The sequence below is a fragment of the Xenopus laevis genome, chromosome 3L (assembly GCF_017654675.1).
Source record: "Xenopus laevis strain J_2021 chromosome 3L, Xenopus_laevis_v10.1, whole genome shotgun sequence".
NCBI classification, from domain to species: domain Eukaryota; kingdom Metazoa; phylum Chordata; class Amphibia; order Anura; family Pipidae; genus Xenopus; species Xenopus laevis.
Window position 1 is genome coordinate 132,970,516 of NC_054375.1, and position 20,670 is coordinate 132,991,185.

At 42.2% G+C, this 20,670-nt stretch overlaps 2 protein-coding genes across 2 annotated transcripts; one reads left to right on the forward strand and one right to left on the reverse strand.

Annotated features, from left to right (window-relative positions):
- Nucleotides 1–12: 12 nt before the first annotated feature.
- Nucleotides 13–14,249, forward strand: cnnm3.L (cyclin and CBS domain divalent metal cation transport mediator 3 L homeolog; the record flags this gene model as incomplete). Its single annotated transcript, XM_041585585.1, has 8 exons — nucleotides 13–1,639; nucleotides 1,983–2,126; nucleotides 3,321–3,473; nucleotides 4,519–4,688; nucleotides 4,766–4,862; nucleotides 5,017–5,114; nucleotides 7,494–7,629; nucleotides 13,187–14,249. Coding segments are annotated over 8 exons (2,595 nt in total), but the record flags the coding sequence as incomplete, so codon positions are not given.
- Nucleotides 12,945–20,094, reverse strand: ankrd39.L (ankyrin repeat domain 39 L homeolog). The gene is given in 5 exon segments (NM_001096860.1): nucleotides 12,945–13,555; nucleotides 16,928–17,072; nucleotides 17,803–18,006; nucleotides 18,409–18,512; nucleotides 19,959–20,094. Coding segments are annotated over 4 exon segments (549 nt in total). The 5' UTR covers nucleotides 20,062–20,094; the 3' UTR covers nucleotides 12,945–13,555; nucleotides 16,928–16,934.
- Between the last annotated feature and the right edge of the window lie 576 nt (nucleotides 20,095–20,670).

Here is a 20,670-nt window from a genome sequence, read left to right on the forward strand (position 1 = left end):
CAAAAGATTTAAACCTTCCACAGTTTTTTTTGCCCTTGTTTACAGTTGCCTACAGTGTGGCCACGCCCTCTGCCGCACCTCCCGCTTTTGATAGGCTCTCGTTATTCATTCCGCTTCTCACTGGGGGGACGTAGGCGGCGACTTACACCCGATTGGCTGAGCTGTCAAAGGCACAGAAGAGGCTGTTCTGCCTCCTCCAACATGGCGGTAGCCGTGGTTGGGTTGCTGCTTCTGGCTGGGTTCGGTGACACCTTGGTTGGCTCAGCGCACGTAGACGACAATGTTGAAGCCCGGGTGTTGGGGCTACGACTGGAGGAAGGAGCTGGCGTGTCAATGAGTGGCGGAGTGATCAGGGCTCGCCCCGGTTCTTCCTTCCGCCTCCGTCTTTATGGATCAGGGCTACGAAATGACACCTGGCCTTGGGTATCCATTGGCAGCCCCGGAAACAACACATGTTCCCCAGGGTCAGACTCGCCGCTCCAACTGCTGCAAGAGTTCCGAGTGTGCGGCGAGCACTCAGGTCTGGTCACTGTGAGGGCTGAGAATGAAAGCGAGGGGCGGGGCCTTATGTACCCCCTGTGCACCCGCAAAGGAAACAGCTGGGCCCCATTCCCCGGCGGAGACACACTCATTACAGTCCTGGGGGTTGGTGAGGAAGAGGAGAAGCCCCCCTGGCGAGGAGATGAACATCAGTGTTCCTTGGGCTCCTTCAACTCCCGCTTGTTTACTTTTAGGGATGAAGCTCCCTCGGTAGAACCCCCAGAAACTGATGCAAGGCCCTATTTGTCTTCCTGGCTCCTGGCTCTCCTCATTGTCCTGTGTGTCCTTCTGTCTGGCTTGCTCAGGGGGCTGCAGCTCAGCACTCTAGCCTTAGAACCCCCAGAGCTTGGCCTGCTGAGAGATTGGGGAACTCCCAGTGAAAGACATGGGGCCACTCGCTTGGACCCCCTGCGGACGCGCTGGGGCGGCTACACACTGATCTCCATGTTGGCTCTCTGCTGCCTGACCAACTCTGCTGTGGCTGTTCTGCTGTACCATGCTATAGGTTCACTACCTGCAGCCATATTCTCAGCCGCTGGGCTGCTTTTATTGGCTGGTGAGGCTCTACCAGCTGCAGTAAGTTCTCGCTGGGGGCCCGTTCTAGCTCCCAAGTGCCTATGGCTTACCCATTTTTTCCTGCTCCTCGCAGGTCTCCTCTCATTCCCTCTGTCGTGGCTTCTGGAGGCAGTGTTTGGGCAGGATCCAAGCTGCTGCCGACTGAGAGTCCGTATCTTGGAAATGGCACGATGTGGAGACCCTTACAGTGAATTAGTGAGAGATGAATTCAGCAAGGGGGCCCTGAGGAATAGGACAGTAGAGGATATCGTGACCCCTGTGGGTAAATGCTTCATGCTTCCCAGTGATGCCTTTTTAGACTTCAACACCATGTCCAGCATCATGGAGAGCGGCTATACCCGCATCCCAGTATACGAGAACGAGCGCTCCAACATTGTAGATATCCTTTATGTCAAGGACTTGGCTTTTGTGGACCCGCAAGACTGCACTCCACTGAGTACCATCACTCGCTTTTACAGCCACCCTGTCCACTTTGTGTTTAGTGACACCAAGCTGGACGCTGTGTTGGAGGAGTTCAAGAAGGGTGAGGGCTTGTGGTGTATGCAAGAGCTGTATGAGTGTTTGAGGAAGCCTATGTGTCCTTTCTAGGTTAATCCAATAAAGGAGGTAGGTATACTTCAGAGAAAAGGGGCAGAAGATCTTGTTCCTGTAGAGTAAGGGTAGTTGAGGTTATGGAGTATAAAGCATTATGACATCTGAAGTATGAAAACAGCACCCCCTGCACTGTATTTGGTGTATTTGTAACGCAAGTATAACCGTTTATTCGCCCAGGTAGCTTTGTTCATTTCATATCATTTTTGTATTTTTTTTGTAGTTTTGTTTTAAATAACACTTGGCAATTCTTCCTCTGCCACTTTGTTCCTTAGGCAAGTCCCACATGGCCATCGTACAGAAAGTGAACAATGAGGGAGAAGGAGATCCTTTCTATGAAGTTATGGGACTGGTAACCCTCGAAGACGTCATAGAGGAGATCATCAAATCAGAAATTTTGGATGAGTCTGAAGACTGCAGTAAGGATATTTCTATCTAGTTGATCTGTCATTTATATTGGAGGTACTTGTATAGGAATGTTGTTAGGAAAAAAGAGCTTGGTACTTTTTATACCCATCTGCCCGTTTCTCTTCCCCCAGCCAATATTTTTCTAGTTGCTCCTTTATCAATATCAGTGTTTACTAAGGTAGCCTTGTTAGTTTGTGTTATTCATTGCACAGAGAGTTATTTTAGAGACAACTAGTCAAAGCTTGTTGGTCAGCTGTGGCAACAAGGTTTAGGGCAATGACATATGTGGAGTATTCTAGCCTTGATTTAAATATGGATACACTATAATGGAAAACATCTCATATAGCTGGCATTTATATAATCATAAAACACTCACCAGTAAAACCATGAGTAGGGTTGCCATCTGGCTGGTATTTTACTGGCCCGGCTGGTAAAAATGTTGCTAGTTGCCAATGTTATTTATAGGGAAAAACCATAAAAATATAGGAAGATCGGTATTTTTGTCCAGAAAAGGTGGCAACCCTACCCATGAGGCCTGGATGCCAAGCCACCAATTTTCAGCTAGAGGGTGCAGATCACCATGTAAAATGGGGTAGACTTTCACAGAAGAACCCACAGAGAGGCCAGTGTTAAAAAGTATCATTTTTAATTAATGTATTATGAATATATATCATATATATAGCCTCACAGTTTTTTTTGCTTCTCATACTGCTCTATGCACCGGAATGGGTAAAAGAATTAGGGATGCACCAAATCCAGGATTTGGTTCGTGATTTCACCTTTTTCAGCAGAATTCGGCCTCATCCAAGTGCCTGGCCAAATCCGAATCCAAAATATCACACAACTTTTCCTCACACAAACAAGGAATTCAAAAATGTTTTAGGGTAAGGCCACACTGTGCGTTTTGGGGAGATTTGGTCGCCTGGCGACTTATCGCCTCGCCATTGTGGCGACCAATCTCCCCAAACGCCTTCCCTGTGTAAGCAGCCCCCCTAATTTACATATGCAAATTAGGGTTTGGGATTCGGCCAAACCTTTCACAAAGTATTTGTCTGAATCCTAAAATCGTGGATTCAGTGCATCCTTCAAAAGAATAAACTGGAAGTTGATTTTAGGTCAGATGTGTTCCTGTATTTTAGAAAATATAAGAGAATATCATATACCTACCTATGCTGATATTTGCTGTACCTTTAACTTCTCCACAGTGCACAAAGTAAAGAAGAAGAGGCAACCAGCACAGCCAATACTAATACCCCGCGGTGGGGATGACTTGTCCTTCTTTAGAAGCTCAGAAGCCGAACAGAAGGTTAAAATCTCACCCCAGCTTCTTCTGGCAACACAGCGCTTTCTGACTCAGGGTTAGTTCCATCCACTTATTTTTGTAGAGTCATTGCTAGATCTGTATTTTCAAATCATCATATGTATTATTTAATATATATTGCACTACTCATGCTTGTAGTTTTTTTATAGTGAAAAATATAATTTTTGACCGGACTGAAAAGGAGCAGCAGTTGCTTTTGTTTTCTTCCAGCAAATGCCCTGCTACGTGAGCAGCATAACACTTGAATGTGCCTTTTTATAGACTAACATGGCAATCGCTCTGACCTTGCTGGTGCACCCATTTATAAACCGTAGGTGCAGATATGTAGGGATGCTCATTTCTTAAAGGAACAGTAACATCAAAAAATGAAAGTGTTTACAGAATGAATTGATATGTAGTGTTGCCCTGCACTGGTACAACTGGGGTTTTTGTTTCATAAAGACTACTATAGTTTGTATAAACACAATGCTACGTAGTCATGGGGGAAACAATTCAACAGGACACATGGTAGATAACAAATAAGCTATGTAGACTTCCATTGTATACTACAAGGCTTATCTAATATCTGCTGTGTATCCTGTGCCTTTCCTCCTTCTTCAGCTTTGAATGGCTGCCCCCAAAGCAACCCAGCAGCTTGGTTTTATAAACCATAGTAGAGTTTCTGAAGCAAATACACCAGTTGAGCCAGTGCAGGGCAATAGTACATTATATTTTGATTACTTTTTTTTTGGTTACTGTTCCTTTAATAAAGTACTCCGTAACGTAACAAATTAGGTTCGGGCCCAGGTGCAAGCCGCGCAGCCACCCCCCCATTTTTTGTTGTTACTGTTCTTTTAAGTATGTGTTTCTTCCCCCTGGTTTTTGTTCAACCAGTCGCTAATAGCTTTTAATTCTATTGAGCAGGGCTCTCCTTACCACTTGTATAGGTTGTATTCATGTATATAATCTGTACGCTCATTGTATATACACTTCTGTTGTACATAGGTGCAAAATATGTTGGAGCTTTATAAATACATGCTATAATAATAATAGCAATTTTCATTGCCCACCTTTGTCACTTAACATCTACTTGTCTTTGGCAGAGGTGGATCTGTTTGGTACTTCCAGGGTTTCAGAAAAAGCCCTCTTGAATCTACTAAAGTTCCCAGGAGTCACCCAGGAGGTGAAGTTTGATGACAGTGATCGTCTGTCTCCTGAGCATTTTCTATACCTACGCAGCCAGCCTGTGGATTACTTCATTCTCATTCTGCAGGTAAGCTAGAGGGGAAGGCTTATATAACAACGGAATGTTCCAGTCTTGGGCTTTTACAAATTCTCTTTTGGTATTAGGGAAGGGTGCAAGTGGAGATTGGAAAGGAAGGGCTAAAGTTTGAAAATGGCGCATTCACCTACTATGGTGTAGCTGCACTGAGTCCCTGTTTGTTAGGTAAGATCCATATTGGTTATACAGTTTTCTTTTATCTTGCTGCAGTGTGAATAAATAAGGTTTGTAATACAAATGTATAATTTGGCTAATTCTTACCCTCTAAGACCAGCATTATCCCAATTACCACTGCTTACCCTGTGCCATTTATTCTCAGGTCATCAGTCCCCTGGTATTCAGAACAGTCCTTCAGATTCCAGTTTCTACTATCCAGACTACACTGTGAGAGCCCTGAGTGACTTGCAGATAGTCAAGGTATGTAGCAAATACTTTATTACTGCTCAGGAGTTTAACTGTAGGGAACACAGAGCCAGTTGCTACTGCTGGGAGGCTAATGCCTTTGTTTGTAACTTAGATTATCTTCCTTAAAGTTCAGAGGTCCTGTAAAAGTTGTAAATACTGGTTTGTTCTAATTTTACAACCTGGCCAGAATGTTGTGGGTGGGATTGATCTTAGGTGAACTGACTCCAGATAAGGCAACAGGGAATTTCAATACAAAAATGTTTGTATTATACTAGCATTCAGTTTTGATATTGGGGAATGCTGGGAACAGTTACTTAAAGGGGTTGTCCACCTTTGAGATAACTTTTAGTGTGATATACTGAGATCATTTGCAATTGGTTTTCATTTTTTATTATATGTGGTTTTTGAGTTATTTAGCTTTTTATTCAGCAGCTCTTTAGTTTGCATTTTAAGCATTCTAAGGTCTAAAGTAGCCTAGCAACCATGCATTGATTTGAATAAGAGACTGGAATATAAATAGAAGAGGCCAGAACAGAAAGACAAATAATAAAAAGTAGCAATAACAAATACATTTGTAGCCTTACAGAGCATTTGTTTTTAGTGGAGGTCAGCGACGCCCATTAGAAAGCTGGAAAGAGTCAGAAGAAGGCGGCAAATAACTAGAAAACTATTAAAAAATAAATAATCAAGACCAATTGAAAAGTTGCTTAGAGTTCTTAGGCCATTCTATGACATACTAAAAGTTACCTTAAAGGTGAACCACCCCTTTAACAATTAGAGAACCTCAGGATCAATATCATCCTGCCATATACTTCTGTGTTCCAGATCACAAAATTACAAATAGTTAAAGGTGAACTAAACCCTAAAAATAAATGGCTAAAATGTCATATTTTATATACTGAACTTATTGCACCAGCCTAAAGTTCCAGCTTGTCAATAGCAGCAATGATCCAGGACTTCAAACTTGTCACAGGGGGTCACCATCTTGGAAAGTGTCTGTGACACTCACATGCTCAGTGGGCTCTGAGCAGCTGTTGAGAAGCTAAGCTTAGGGGTCGTCACTAATTATCAAGCAGAAAATGAGATTGACCTGTAATATAAGATGATGCTACAGGGCTGATTATTAAATTCTGATGCTAATTGCACTGGTTTCTGTGCTGCCATGTAGTACAGTAATTATCTGTATTAATTACTAATCAGCCTTATATTGTGACATTTCTATTCTATGTGTACTATATAATGTGAGTGGGTCCCTAAGCTCAGTAAGTGACAGCAGCACAGAGCATGTGCAGTGAATCAGCAGAAAAGAAGATGGGGAGCTACTGGGGCATCTTTGGAGACACAGATCTTTACTGCTAAAGGACTGTGGTTGCCTTGGGCTGGTACAGAAGCCTAAAACATAATGTACAACATTTCTAGCTACTTCTTTAGTTAAGCTTTAGTTCTCCTTTAAGCATGTACTCCAAGGAGATTAGTGGTACAGAGAGAAACTATGAAGTGGCTTCCCTGACAGCAGCTCCCAGGCTACATGTGTCAATAACATATATGCATTAAGAGGGAGGTTTTCTTGCCTAGGGCTGTGAAGATTACCTCTGCTGGAATTTGCTGGTTGGATTGCTGTAAATCAGGAATGTGCAACAGTCATACCTGCCTTTTGCCTTGATTGGCAGGATTAGCTATTGAATATAAATCAGTAAATGTATTCTCCCCTACATCTGCATTATCTCAGCAGAATTGTTCTTCATGGCTCTTACTAATCTCGGCCAGTAGTACAGGCCTTTTTTTTTATGGGTTTTTTTTTGTGTGTGTGTGCCATATTTATTGTGTTCAAGGCTGTCGCATAGTTCTGAAATACTCTGTGAATCTTTTTGCTAGCAGGCCTGGCCTGGCAACGTGGCTATATAAATAAGGGGTGTGAAAAGAGCTGAGCAGTGATTTTACTAGTCCCCAGCAATCACACTTGTCACTGACACTGTGAAACCCAATGACATATTTCCATTGTTATAGTGGGTCAGACAAAATACAAAGTATATATTTAACATTAGTATTTATCATGATCTAGTAGTAAAAGGCATGGGTCTCTACAAAGGTAATTATTTTGGGATTAATAGCACTTTGGGTGACTTTGCAGGTTGGTGTGTGACTGGCACTGGTTAGATGGTCTGTAGCACTCTGGGTGAGATTTGGGTATACATGTTAAAAGCGAGGGAGAAATCCTGAGGCTAGCAAATGTTATGATTTCCCTCTGAAGGTTCAATTAACATGTTAATGCATAATCCTAATGTCTGAAATGAAGTATTCAAAAAGCAGAAGGAATTTGCAAAAGCTTTTATTTCTCTCTACCAGTTTATAACTGTTCGTTCTTCATGTAATGTACCTGATTAAACACAGGTCAGTAGGCTGCAGTATCTGAATGCAGTGCGGAACTCAAACTCACACACCACCACCCAGTCTCCAGACAGCATGGAACTGAAGATCCTGCCCAACAGCCAAACACAGCTGCTGAATACCCGCAACATGGAATCAGGTACAGAACAGCCCATTACGGAGTCTCACGCATGTAATACCTTTCCTTCTCTTGCATCATCTGCAGGATGTAAAATGTAGAAACCAATAGTGTTCACTTCATACTACAAATTCCACTCAGAATGCTTAGTGTGGGCTGCTGAATATCAGGAAGGCAAATGCTGCAGGAGTCGAGTCCTGATTGGCATTTGGTCAGTAATGGACAATAACGCAATGATGTCATTGGTCTGGCTTCCCCTGCCTGCTATTTACTCTGCAGTATAAAACTAGCTCAGAGATTGCAAACATAGTTATCGAGTCAATGCCTTAAAGGAATTGTTCAGTATAAAAATAAAAATTGGGTAAATAAATAGGCTGTGCAAAATAAAAAAAAAATGTCAATATAGTTAGCCAAAAATGTAATGTATAAAGGCTGAAGTGACTGGATGTCTAACATAATAGCCAGAACACTACTTCCTGCTTTGCAGCTCTTTTGGTTTCCACTGATTGGTTACCAGGCATTAACCAATCAGTGACTTGAGGGGGGGCTACATGGGTCACAACTGTTTGCTTTTGAATCTGAGCTGAATGCTAAGGATCAATTGCAAACTCCAGAACAGTTATGTCCCATGTGGCCCCCCTTCAAAGTCGCTGACTAACGCAGAGTTAGAGAGCTGAAAAGCAAGAAGTAGTGTTCTGGCTATTATGTTACACATCCAGTCAATCCAGCCTTTATACGTTACATTTTTGGCTAACTAACTATATTAGAAACATATTTTATTTTGCACAGCATATCTATTTACCCAATTTTTTATTTTTATACTGAATTGTTTCTTTAACAAAGCTGCAATATTTTTGCTAAAGCAGATATGTCCTAGCTGGCCCCTTGCTGTTGTCTGTTAAATGATAACCTTATAGACAATAGTGGTGCCTAATACAAAAATAATTTTTGGGGTTCCCCCCAGGAGTCACATGTAAGAAATTATTTGGGCTGCAGTTTTATTAGATATCCCATACATGAATATTTGTAGCTGTCAGTAGGCCCCAGGAAACATGGGCCATTAAGATATTGCCTGAAACATAAAGTGCTGCCTAAGCAATGTGCCATTAGCAGCTCCCAGCAGCTCTGTGGCTACACACACCGTCAACACTTTGGTGTTCTCTCTATCCCATATCACAATCTTGTGCAACATGACTCGTAACAATATATGAATGTAGCAATATATTCTGTATGAATCCCTCAACATTTCATTTCCAGTAACTATACATTAATTTGTTAGTGTGCAGATATTCCTATTCAGCAGGGTTGCCTTATTACCTCCCTCAAAGGAAATTACTGCCCAATCACTTTACTAGCACCATCGGCAGCAATCACCAAACTGTTGGGCTGCCACCCTAAAGGGTGTTTGGAGCAGTGGCTGGGTCTGAAGGACAGTAAGTGTGAGATTTGGGGAGAAAACCAATATGCTCCTCTAGATTCCTAGAAGCATAACTGAAAGGTCAAGGTACACTCCTGTCCTACTTCTTCTCGGCACTATGACGTTTTAAAACCAGTGTATAACTGTGTGCATGGAGAATGCAAACACCTCTATCACTTTTGGGCATGGGTTTAAACAACGTTTGCCTCTGCATATACAGGCAGATTGGATATGGAAATCTTGCAATCTAAACTGTGAGCTGGAAAGGAACTTCACACAGAGAGCGGAAGGGCTCATCATGCAATAAGGAGGGGTGATTTCACCACACATGCAATTGGGTTAAGCAGTGCATCAGTACAACGCAACTCTTTCTTCATCTTGTGGTGTGGTTTATCAGTTACACATCAGTGACAGGTCAGACATGGGATTGGCTTCTGTACAGCCCCCACATTCCCAGTGCAGCAGTGATGTAAATAAATTATGTATTTCAAAAATGACATGGCAGCTCTTTAGCCAGATGTCTAGAAAAATACATTTGGGAAAAAAGTAGCTGCTTAACTCTATAGCAGAGAATTTATCCTCTGAAATGTGTTTTCAGAGAAAGCCAAATCCCACTGGGGGGAGGGGAGCAGTAAGGGCAGTATAAATATTTAAGATGCTTGAAACTTACTTGAAACTAGGCTTATTTGCCAACAATGGGCACACTGCACCTTGGCAGAGACCCATAGCAACCAGAGGTTAGGCTTTTTTTTTTTTAAGGCAACGCCAGGTAAGTATATGTGTGCATAAAACGCGCAAGGCTATGTGTCCACCTTGTCTGAAATAAAACCTGCATTTCCTGTTGTGGTATCTGTGAGTGCCTGTTGTTTTTCCCATGGTTGAATACCTCCCCCTCAAGCTGTAGGTGTGGAACATGCACACCCAAACCCCATATGTTGACTGGGGAGATTTTATACTTTGGCTAAAAACCATAATTCCCTTTTTCCAATATTATCCTATTGGTTTCTGCCCAGATTACAGTTTGCCCAGTACTGGGAAATGGTCCCCACTGTGTGAAACTGACTTTTTATGGAGTAAATCTCTGGCCATTACTGTCAATATACAATTTTCTTTTTCTAGCCACTTTTGTTCTAACTGCTAGCACCATTGCCCTGGGTGTCCTATCTTGGGGACGGTTTTAACAAACAATCCTATAGATCTTCTAAATGTGTCCTGTTGTCTAATACCTCCCAGCGGAGCTTGTGGGAGACACTGCCAACCCAGGGGCTTCATGTGTCTTGTTCCAGCTCCACTTGATGAGCCCATTGGCTGAGCAAACATATTGGTGCAGTTTGGTGAGTGTCCTCATGTCTGTCTTTAGAAGTGAAAGCTGCTCCATTAAGGTTTAACAATAGGCATGCACCGAATCCATACTTTTTCGTGTTTGTCCGAATACCTAATCCTGCTCTAAAACATTTGGCCAAATACCTAAACAAATCCAAACTGATCTGCTTATTCATATTTGAAAAAAACATGGCAAGAATTATGAACAAAATGTTGTGGTGCTCAGAGCTCTGCAGTCACATGACTTTAAGGGTTTGGATTTGGCTGGATATGATTTTCCAGGAACCCAAACCAAAGCCTGGATTTGGCGCATCCCTAGAAATAAGCCGTAGCAGTCTTACAATATACACTCAGATGAGGGGACTGCTGGCGCTCTGTTTGTAGGAGACCTACAGTATATGATGGTTATTGCCACAAATTGAGTGCCTGACTTTGCCTTCACCTGAGCTAGTGTTTGATTGGCTGAATTATAATCCTCACTGATCATTTTTCCGGAACAATGTCTTTTTTTCCCCCCTAACTTTTCTCTCAATTCTCTCCATTTCTACCTCTTTATATTACCTGTACTTCCAGCACTTCTAATCAACACTTCAGTTACTGGCACAATTGAGAGTTTCAGCTAATAGCGGCTCATTCCATTGTACAGAGGTAAATATAATATGGCACATTGCTCTTGCTGCCTATCAATCAACCAGTGCAAATCAGCAAGGTCTCCTGCCTCCCCTCTCTGCTTGCAGCAAGATCAAAATCCCAAACCTGTTTGATGAGTGCTAGCCAATGCTGTCCCTTTCATCCTTCTTGCTAATGCTTCTCTTCTCATTCAGCACAAAGGCCCAAATTTACTAAAGTCCTTTCTGGAAAATCATTATCTCTATCTGCTTTAGTACCTGAAGGTACTGCATCAGTGACCTAGAAATGCTCAAATAATCTAAAATGGCAGCACGGGATAGATGGTTCCCTGGTGCTGCAAATAAATATAGGGACAAAGCTAATTCTGAAAAGGAGCAGATTGGATTTATTACATTTGGGCCAAAGTTATTATTCTATTTCAGTTCTTCTGAATAAATCAAAAGTAAAGCTTTAATTTCAGCAGTGCTTCTCAATACTGATCTGTAGGACCATCAAAGCTTCAGCACCAGCTGACACTCATTTCCTTTACTGCACTTCTCATGCTTCATTGATGTAGAGACGCAACTAACTCTAGTTCATTAGTGAAATGCTCACAGTCCTGGCATATTTAACATCTTATACTAAGAGCACACACTGTAGATGGCTGTGTTTGATGTTGTCAGCAAGCTCCCAGCATGATCAAGCCTTCTCTTCACCCTGTGTTCGCGTTTAGCGAAGTCCATTAGGAAGATTATTCATTAAACAAAGTGGTGGAGCCTACCACTAGCAAAGAGTTTTGGTGGTAGACTCACTGTTTGAGTTTACAAGGTAGCCAAGATGTAAAAAGGCCCAGCGCCAACAATTTCTACCCCAGAGAACAGCCTTGGGGTTGGTAAATTCATTCCTGTCACTTAAAGGGGTTTTTCACCTTCCAAACATGTTTTTTCAGTTCCATTGTTTTCAGAGTGTTCACCAGAAAGACTTTTTTTCAAACACTTTCCATCTTTAACGTTTTTCCAAAATCTAAGTTTAACATTAAATGTCCATCTGTTTGAGTCTGGCAGCTCAGTAATTCAGGCTCAGACTCTAAACCAGTGATTCCCAACCAGTAGCTCGTGAGTAACATGTTGCTCTCCGACCCCTTGGATGTTGCTTCCAGTGGCCTCCAAGTGCTTCTTTCTGAATTTCTGGCTTAAAGGAAAGCTTTAGTTGCTTAAAAACCAGGTGTACTGTCAAACAGAGCCCCCTGTAGGCTGCAAGTCCACATAGAAGCTACCAATAGCCAATCATAGCCATTATTTGGAAGCTCCATTAACTTTTTGCATGGTTATGTTGCTCTCCAACATTATTTTACACTTGAATTTGGCTCACTGGTAATAAAGGTTGGGGACCCCTTCTCTAAACTGTTACAATTTTGTTGATACATTTCTCAGCAGCATCTCTGGATTATTAGTCTCTATTGTATCAATTCGCCTGTAATGAAACCCAGAGATTCTGCTCAGCAGGGACAAAGATAAGAAATGTATCAACTAAATGTATTGGATTAGAACAGTTTACAGGCACAGCGACCCCCCACCCCTTCCAGAGCTGCTTTAGGGTAAGGTCACACAGAGCGTTTCGGGGAGATTGGTCGCCACAAAGACGAGGCGATTAGTCGCCAGGCGACTAAATCTCCCGAAATGCTCAGTGTGACCTAACCCTTAGAAGGTGAAAATTACACTTTACACTTCAATATTAGAAAAACAATTGCAATCTTTACAGTACAAGCAGATTTCTACCTGGAACAGTAAGCTTGAAGACTGATGAATTAAACACCATTTAGTCATTTCTTACATCACTATAACTAATGGCCTTATCATACGCATGCCTTCCTTTCGTGGTATTTAATTTTTTATATCAAGAAGAGATGGCCCCATGTATAAGATGCCAAACAGGGGTGGTTTGTATGGTTTTTATACCAGAAAATAAAAGGTGCATAACAACTATGCAAAGCTGAGGTCAGGAATAGATTTATATACAGAGTATAAACCATCTTAGAACTTGCAGAGAGGTGCTTTTCGTTCATCTGGATCAACACAGGGTTTGGCTTAAGTTTGACATATCTGTTGCTACTCTAAGCACAGTCATGGCCAGCCCATCAGCTGCAAAGACCAGGAGCCACAGACCAACCCACTGTGAGTTAGCGTATGCACATTCATGTAATAACTTTTTGTTTTGTTTTGTTTACAGAAAGCAGTAAAGAAAAACCAACAGATATTTGGCCACAGAATGCTGGAGAGGAAGTGATGAAAGAGGAATGTCTCTCGGATCCCCCGTACCATGCAAGCGAACCTGGCACCCTCTCTCTCCCCCCCCCACAGGGACCTGTTACTATAGCAGAGAGCATTATTATGTCCTAGTTCCGTCCCAATGCTATGCCGCCATATTCTTTTAAAGATAAAGTGCCCAAGCATTTTCTGGCTCTCCCTTGCTGGCCAAAGGGGTCTTCACTTTGTGGTGCTGCAAACACATTCAAGCTGGAAGGACACTGACCAATTACTTCTCTCCCAAGAAGCAGCCTTGCTGGCACACGAGGAGCTCGGAAGACGTGCCACCGATCTGTAAAGAAGCCGCAAGGTGTAGGGTTAATATTTTATAGAAGTTAGAGACAATTGTTCTATGTTTATTTTGTATTAAGCTAATCAAGGACTTGGGAGTGTGGAAATTGTAAGTATATACACATTATGCCATAGTCATCGCACTAATCTTTTTAGTCTGTGTGCACCGACGGTGCCATGAATTCTAGTGAGGGCAGTTGCGGAAGTCACAGACCTGTAGCAAACCTCGGTTTATTATAGCATTTACTAGGATGCGGTAAGCATAGTCAGCATAAGCATTGCTTAAACTACACTGAGCATGATCAGTTCATTTTGGATGTTTGTTCGATGCCAAGCTTGTAAATGGCTGCACTGCTGCGGACAGGTCCAGAATTAACATCTAATATTGGACTGAGTACATAGACTTATGTGGTGCCATACTGTCCTCTCCTACTGTGAATACACTGAAGCTAGTCCATGTCTTTTTATACAAAGGATATTCCCGCTACCTTCCTGGCTATCACCATAGCCCCCCCAGTGCCATGGAGCAGGATAAGCATGTTCTTATGATACACAGCCTTCTTTTCAAGGGTACGATAAGACAGTTGCTCGTTTTTAATACTAATCCAATTTTCATCAACCAGAGGAAATCACTCGCCTCCTACAACTAAACATCAATGTTTGGATTTATTGGAAAATATAATGTTATATACACACATACAGACTTCGTGGTTTTCTTAGCACATAACACTGCAACATTGGGAAAGGCCACTATTACAGACCTGAAACTCACAGCATGTCTTTAGCAAGAGGATGACCCAGACCTGGGCATTAATGATTTAAACTTGGGCTGATATGCATAAGCCTGAGCAATAATCTGCCACCCCTGCAGGTAAGTATATGAAAGCTGCTTTCAAGCACGTACCTATATACAGGAGTTCATTCTTATGGGCTGCTTCTCCGTCCTCTGTTTTAATTTATAGCAGGTTGCTGTATAGCGGAGACACCTGCTGACGAACAGGAATCCCAGGCCAGAAATGTCATGAAAATGCCCAGTTCAGACTTACTCTGATATCAAGCTTCTTAGGCAGTGATCCCCAACCAGTAGCTCCTGAGTAACATGTTGCTCTCCAACCCCTTGGATGTTGCTCTCAGTGGCCTCAAAGCAGGTGCTTATTTTTGAATTCCAGGCTTGGAGACAAGTTTTGGTTGTATAAAAACCAGGTGTACTGCCAAACAGAGCCTTAATGTAGGCTGACAATCCACATAGGGGCTACTAAATGGCCAATCACAGCCCTTATTTGGCACCCCAAGAACATTTTTCATGCTAGTGTTGCTCCCCAACTCCTTTTACTTTTGAATGTTGCTCACAGATTCAAAAGGTTGGGGATCCCTGTTCTTAGGCATGTGCAGCTAAGGTTACTGTGTAACTAGGAGGCACTGGCCCCACAGCAAAACCATTTAAGGGCCACCTTAAACTTTGGAAATAATTGATTTTTCACAGGATTGAAACGGCATGATATACAGTTAGGTCCATAAATATTTGGACAGACAAATTTTCTAATTTTGGTTCTGTACATTACCACAATGATTTTTAAATGAAACAGCTCAGATGCAGTTGAACTGCAGACTTTCAGCTTTAATTTAGTGGGTTGAACAAAAAGATTGCATAAAAAGGTGAGGAACTAAAGCCTTTTTTAACACAATCACTTAATTTCAGGGGCTCAAAAGTAATTAGACAAATTAAAAAAACTGAAAATAAAATGTTCATTTCTAATACTTGGTTGAAACCCCTTTGCTGGCAATGACAGCCTGAAGTCTTGAACTCATGGACATCACCAGATTCTGGGTTTCCTCCTATTTAATGCTCTGCCAGGCCTTTACTGCAGCGGCTTTCAGTTGCTGTTTGTTTGTGGGACTTTCTGTCCAACGTTTAGTCTTCAACAAGTGAAATGCAGCTCAATTGGGATCAGATCAGGTGACTGACTTGGCCATTCAAGAATGTTCCACTTCTTTGCTTTAATCCTGGGTTACTTTGGCTGTATGTTTTGGGTCATTATGAAATGCCTCCCAATCAATGTGACTGCATTTAGCTGGATTTGAGCAGACAGTGTCTCAGAATTCATTCTTGTGCTTCTGTCCTGTGTCACATGATGGATAAACACTAGTGTCCCAGTGCCACTGGCAGCCATGCAGCCCAAGCCATCACACTGCCTCCCAAATGTTTTATACACAACTGTGCTATGCTTTGGATCATCAGCTCTTCCACCCCTTCTCCATACTTGGTTTCATCTGTCCAAAGAATGTTTTCCCAGAACTGTGCTGGCTTTTTTAGATGTTTTAGCAAAGTCCAATGTAGCCTTTCTATTCTTGATGCTTATGAGTGGCTTGTACCTTGCAGTGCAGCCTCTGTATTTACTTTCATGCAGTCTTCTCTTTATGGTAGACTTGGATATGGATACGCCGACCTCCTGGAGAGTGTTGTTCACCATGGAAATGATTCTGAGATCATCCACCACTGTTGTCTTCTGTGGACGTCCACGTCTTTTTGCATTGCTGAGTTCACCAGTGATTACTTTCTTTCTCAGGATGCAACAAACGGTAGATTTTGCCACTCCTAATATTGTAGCAATTTCTTGGATGTGTTTTTGCAGCTTAAGGATGGCTTGTTTCACCTGCATGGAGAGCTCCTTTGACCTCATGTTGTCTGTTCACAGCAAAATCTTCCACATACAAGCCCCCCCCCCCCTCCTCAAATCAACTCCAGGGCTTTTATCTCCTTCACTGATAATGACATAAAGGAATTGCCCACACCTGCCCATGAAAGCCTTTCAGTCAATTGTCCATTTAGTTTTGAGCCCCTGAAATATAGGCTTTAGTTCCTCACACTTTTATGCAATCTTTTTGTTCAACCCACTGAATTCAACTGCATCTTAGTTGTTTCATTTAAAATTCATTGTGGTAATGTACAGAACCAAAATTAGAAAAAAAAATTGTCTGTCCAAATATTTATGTATGTCGCTACCTGAGCCCCCCATCTCTCCTGCAACACCCCTCCCCCCCAGGATTCACAGGGTCTGCTTCCTCCATAGTTATACCCATACTAAAGTCTACTTCTGCTGAGCAGTCTGGAGGGAGGAGGAGAAGAACAACTTCTCTGGCTTGAGCTGCAGAATACACTTAAGGAGGTCACTGCTACAAGGTATTTGGGGATATTTTTTAGAACTTTAGGCACTCAATATAAATAATATAAAATAAAGGTTCAATTATTCTGTAATTTAATAGTCCAGATAAGTTAATTACCTGTAGGAAACTTGTTTTATTGGTGTCAAATCAAAGACAATTTATAACTGCAGACACTACTTCAGAGTAGAGCAATTTAAGATTTACTTACTGGAAATTTACGGGGGTAAAAGCTGATTCACACCAGCAGGAGTCAGGTCCGCAGCAGTCTGGCCCCTACAGTCCTGCAGTTCCAAGAGTTTGCTACTGTGATTTAGAAGCAGGTGACATATGTTCCGGTGGCCACCTTCTGCTGCCTAGACAAGAACAACTGTGTCACTACAAATCAATGCGATCTGTTGAAAGTATAGTCTTTTCATAAAACGACACCGGCTTTTCTCTTTTCATGAATGATAACTGCTGTTCAGCATAACTTCCCTCTGTGTACGGCTTGCATTGAGACAGAGGAGGTACTGAGTCATGGTCTTCATTGAGGTTCATCACTAGGGGGCATATTTATCAAAGAGTGAAGTTAGCGATCAGCACAGTCCTCTAGGGTGAAATTCCGTCACTCTCCATTCATTTCTATGGGATTTTTAAAAGAGTATTTATCAATGGGTGAAAGTTCATCCTTTGATAAATATGCCTTTAAAATCCCATAGAAATGAATGAAGAGTGGCGGAATTTCACTCTAGGGGACTGTTATGATATCTAATTTAACTCTTTGATAAATATACCCCATGGAATTCACAGTTTAGTGATTAAAATTGATTTCAAGCATGAGTTCTAACACAGGTCAAGCCTCTAACTGGATTCTTCACTGAATATCTCACAAACCACTCTTTTTCCTGTTATTTGGATAGAGTCCCTGCCTTATGGTCTAATGCTGAATATTCCTCCACCTCCTTCTCAACATGTCCCAACATCAACATCTGCCTGGGGTTTGAGGCCAACTACGGATTACTTGTGGACTGAGATGCTCTAATATTTGGGCTGGTAGAATGTAACATGTTAAGATACACTTGCAGGGGCTTTAGTTATTGTCACCTTGTGAAGAGCTGTTCTCCCGTCGGAGTCGGTCTTTACTGGGTCAGCTCCTCGCTCTAGGAGTAGCTGCACCACCTCCAGGTGTCCACAATACGCTGCTCTGTGAAGAGATGTGGCGCCCCCATGTGTCTGGGCATTGCAGTCAGCACCAACATCCAAGAGAAAGCTGCACACTGGCACACATCCTTGTCTACTGCTGTAATGCTTGGAAAGAAGCAGAGAGAGGGGTCAAATACACCCAGCAGCATTGGGTATAGCAGTATGCATTATTATAATATTATAATACACAAAAGCTATGAATATCTTGTAAATTATATCCTTATAAACGGTGAGTTCTGATGTCATCAGTTATAAACGGTGAGTTCTGATGTCATTTCTGTCACATGACTCACTGAAATTTGTGTATTATAATAAATAAAGTACCCCCAGTTGCAAAATATGAGGATATTAGAAGTTACCTCGGAGTTCCATGACCTGTATAAAAACACTCGGCCTTCGGCCTCGTGCTTTTATATGGTCATGAAACTCCTCGGTAACTTATAATATCCTTATATTTTACAATAGGGGGTACTTTATTCACTATATAACTTCATATTGAGTTCTCACCAGTGCTGTGTAGCCGAAGTTGTCAGGCAGGCTGGGGTCTGTCCCTTTCTTTATGAACTGTCTAACTCTGTTGAGGTCTCCATCAAGAGCCGCCGACCAGATACCTGTGGGAGACTGGTGTCAGTTGCTTTTCTTCATGTGATAATGCTGCCTAGCACAACCACAAAGATGTAGCATGGGTGCTTCCATTCTAACATGGTTAAAGGAAAACTATACCCACCCCCAACAATTTAGGTCTCTATAAAAGATATTGCATAAAACAGCTCATATGTAAAACCCTTCTTCGTGTAAATAAACCATTTTCATAATAATGTCCTTTTTTAGCAGTATGTGCCATTAGGTAATCCTAAATAGAAACTTGTCATTTTAAAAAAATAAGGGCAGCCCCCCGGGATTGTACGATTCAAGCTGCACACAAACAAACCATAAATGTTAGGTCACATGAGCCAATTAACAGACAGAGTTGTGTCTTTTGCTTCCACGCTTCTTGTTCCTGTTACAGTTAAGGTGCCCATACACTGAGAGATCCGCTCGTTTGGCAATGTCGCCAAACGAGCGGATCTCCCTCCGATATGCCCACCTTGAGGTGGGCAATATCGGGCTGATCCGATCGTGGGCCCTAGGGCCCAACGATCGGATCCTAACAATGCCTAACGGGCGGTCGGATCGTGGGACCGAATCAACGAATAGATGCAGCCGCGATCCGACGGGATTTTTGTCCTATCCAATCGAGATCTGGGAGAGACTCAGGCAGGAAGTGATGTCACACCAAGCTAATATGGCAGCTGCTATCCTAAACAAACAGTGAGAACTCTTAAAGCACTTTTCTCAGGTATGCTAAACCATCCTCCAGAATAAATATAGTGTTATAACTTGCACTATTGTGGCTAATCTATTGGCAATAAACTGCCTTGGTAGCCTTCCTTCTCCTTTAAGGGATCTTTTCTTAAAGGGGTTGTTCACCTTTAAATTAACTTTAAGTATGATGCAGAGAGTGATATTCTGGAGACAATTTGCAATTGGTTTTCATTTTTTTTATTATTTGTGGTTTTTGAGTTATTTAGCTTTTTATTCAGCAGCTCTCCAGTTTGTAATTTCAGCAATCTGGTTACCAGGGTCCAAATCACCCTAGCAACCATGCATTGATTTTAATAAGAGACATAAATATGAATACGGGGTGACCCTGAATAGAAAGAGGAGTGATAAAAAGTAGCGATAACAATACAGGTGTAGCCTCACAGAGTAGATGTTTTTTTTTATAGAGGAGGTCAGTGACCCCCATTTGAAAGCTGGAAAGTCAGAATAAGAAGGCAAATAATTCAAAAACTAAAGAAAATAAATAATGAAGACCAATTGAAAAGCTGCTTAGAATTGGTTGTTCTATGATATATTAAAAGTTAATTCAAAGGTGAAACTCGCTTTAAAGGTGAACCAGCTCGTTAAAAGGCTGGTGAGGAACTTACAATCTAATAGAACAAGCAGCAGGACACGTCCTTAAAATGAGCTGACAATGTGCTAGTGCAGAAATGTCCCTGTAACTCACACACTACCTCTCTGGAAGTCCATCTCCTCCACTGTCTCTCGCACACTGGCGGCTGCCCCGGTACAGCAGGAGCACGAGCCGCCGGCCGGGTGCGCTTTTCGACCCTCCATCAGCGTACAGGGACACTAACTGCCTGCTATACTATGTAGCCGCCATGACACGCATTCGCAGCATGATTCGTATGGCCAATCAGAACTGAACAGTCGTCAGCATTGGCCAATCAGATAACAGCCCAGGTTCCCGCTTGAGAAATGCAATTTGGAGCGCCAGGTGGCGCTATAAGACCGTGACAATAGCCCGAGTACAGTAGAAAAGTGTTGCAAAGATCTAGTTTGTGAGGCGGGAAGATGGCGCAGTCGCCATTAGTTGCAGCATTGCAGGGTCTTTTCAGGATTTAACCTAATTTCCTGGCGTGACAATTATTTTTGATAAAAAAAAACGGGCATAAGTTGGAGACTGGGGGAAGTGTTTTGTCCTCACTATTGGGAAGGAGTTGTAAGAGAAAAGCTGGGGATGTAAGGGCAGGTCAGAAGTTTTCCTTGTGGTAAAAAACGAGGAATAATGTTGGGTGTTTTTATTATTTGCAACACGGATGCCCAAAGTGATTGGTTTTTCGGAACTGAGGGTGAGGGGTTGTAGTCCAACAATAGGATTCATCCAGGTTAGGGTTGCCACATGGCCAGTATTTTACAGTAAAAATTAAGCTTGATGCCAATGTT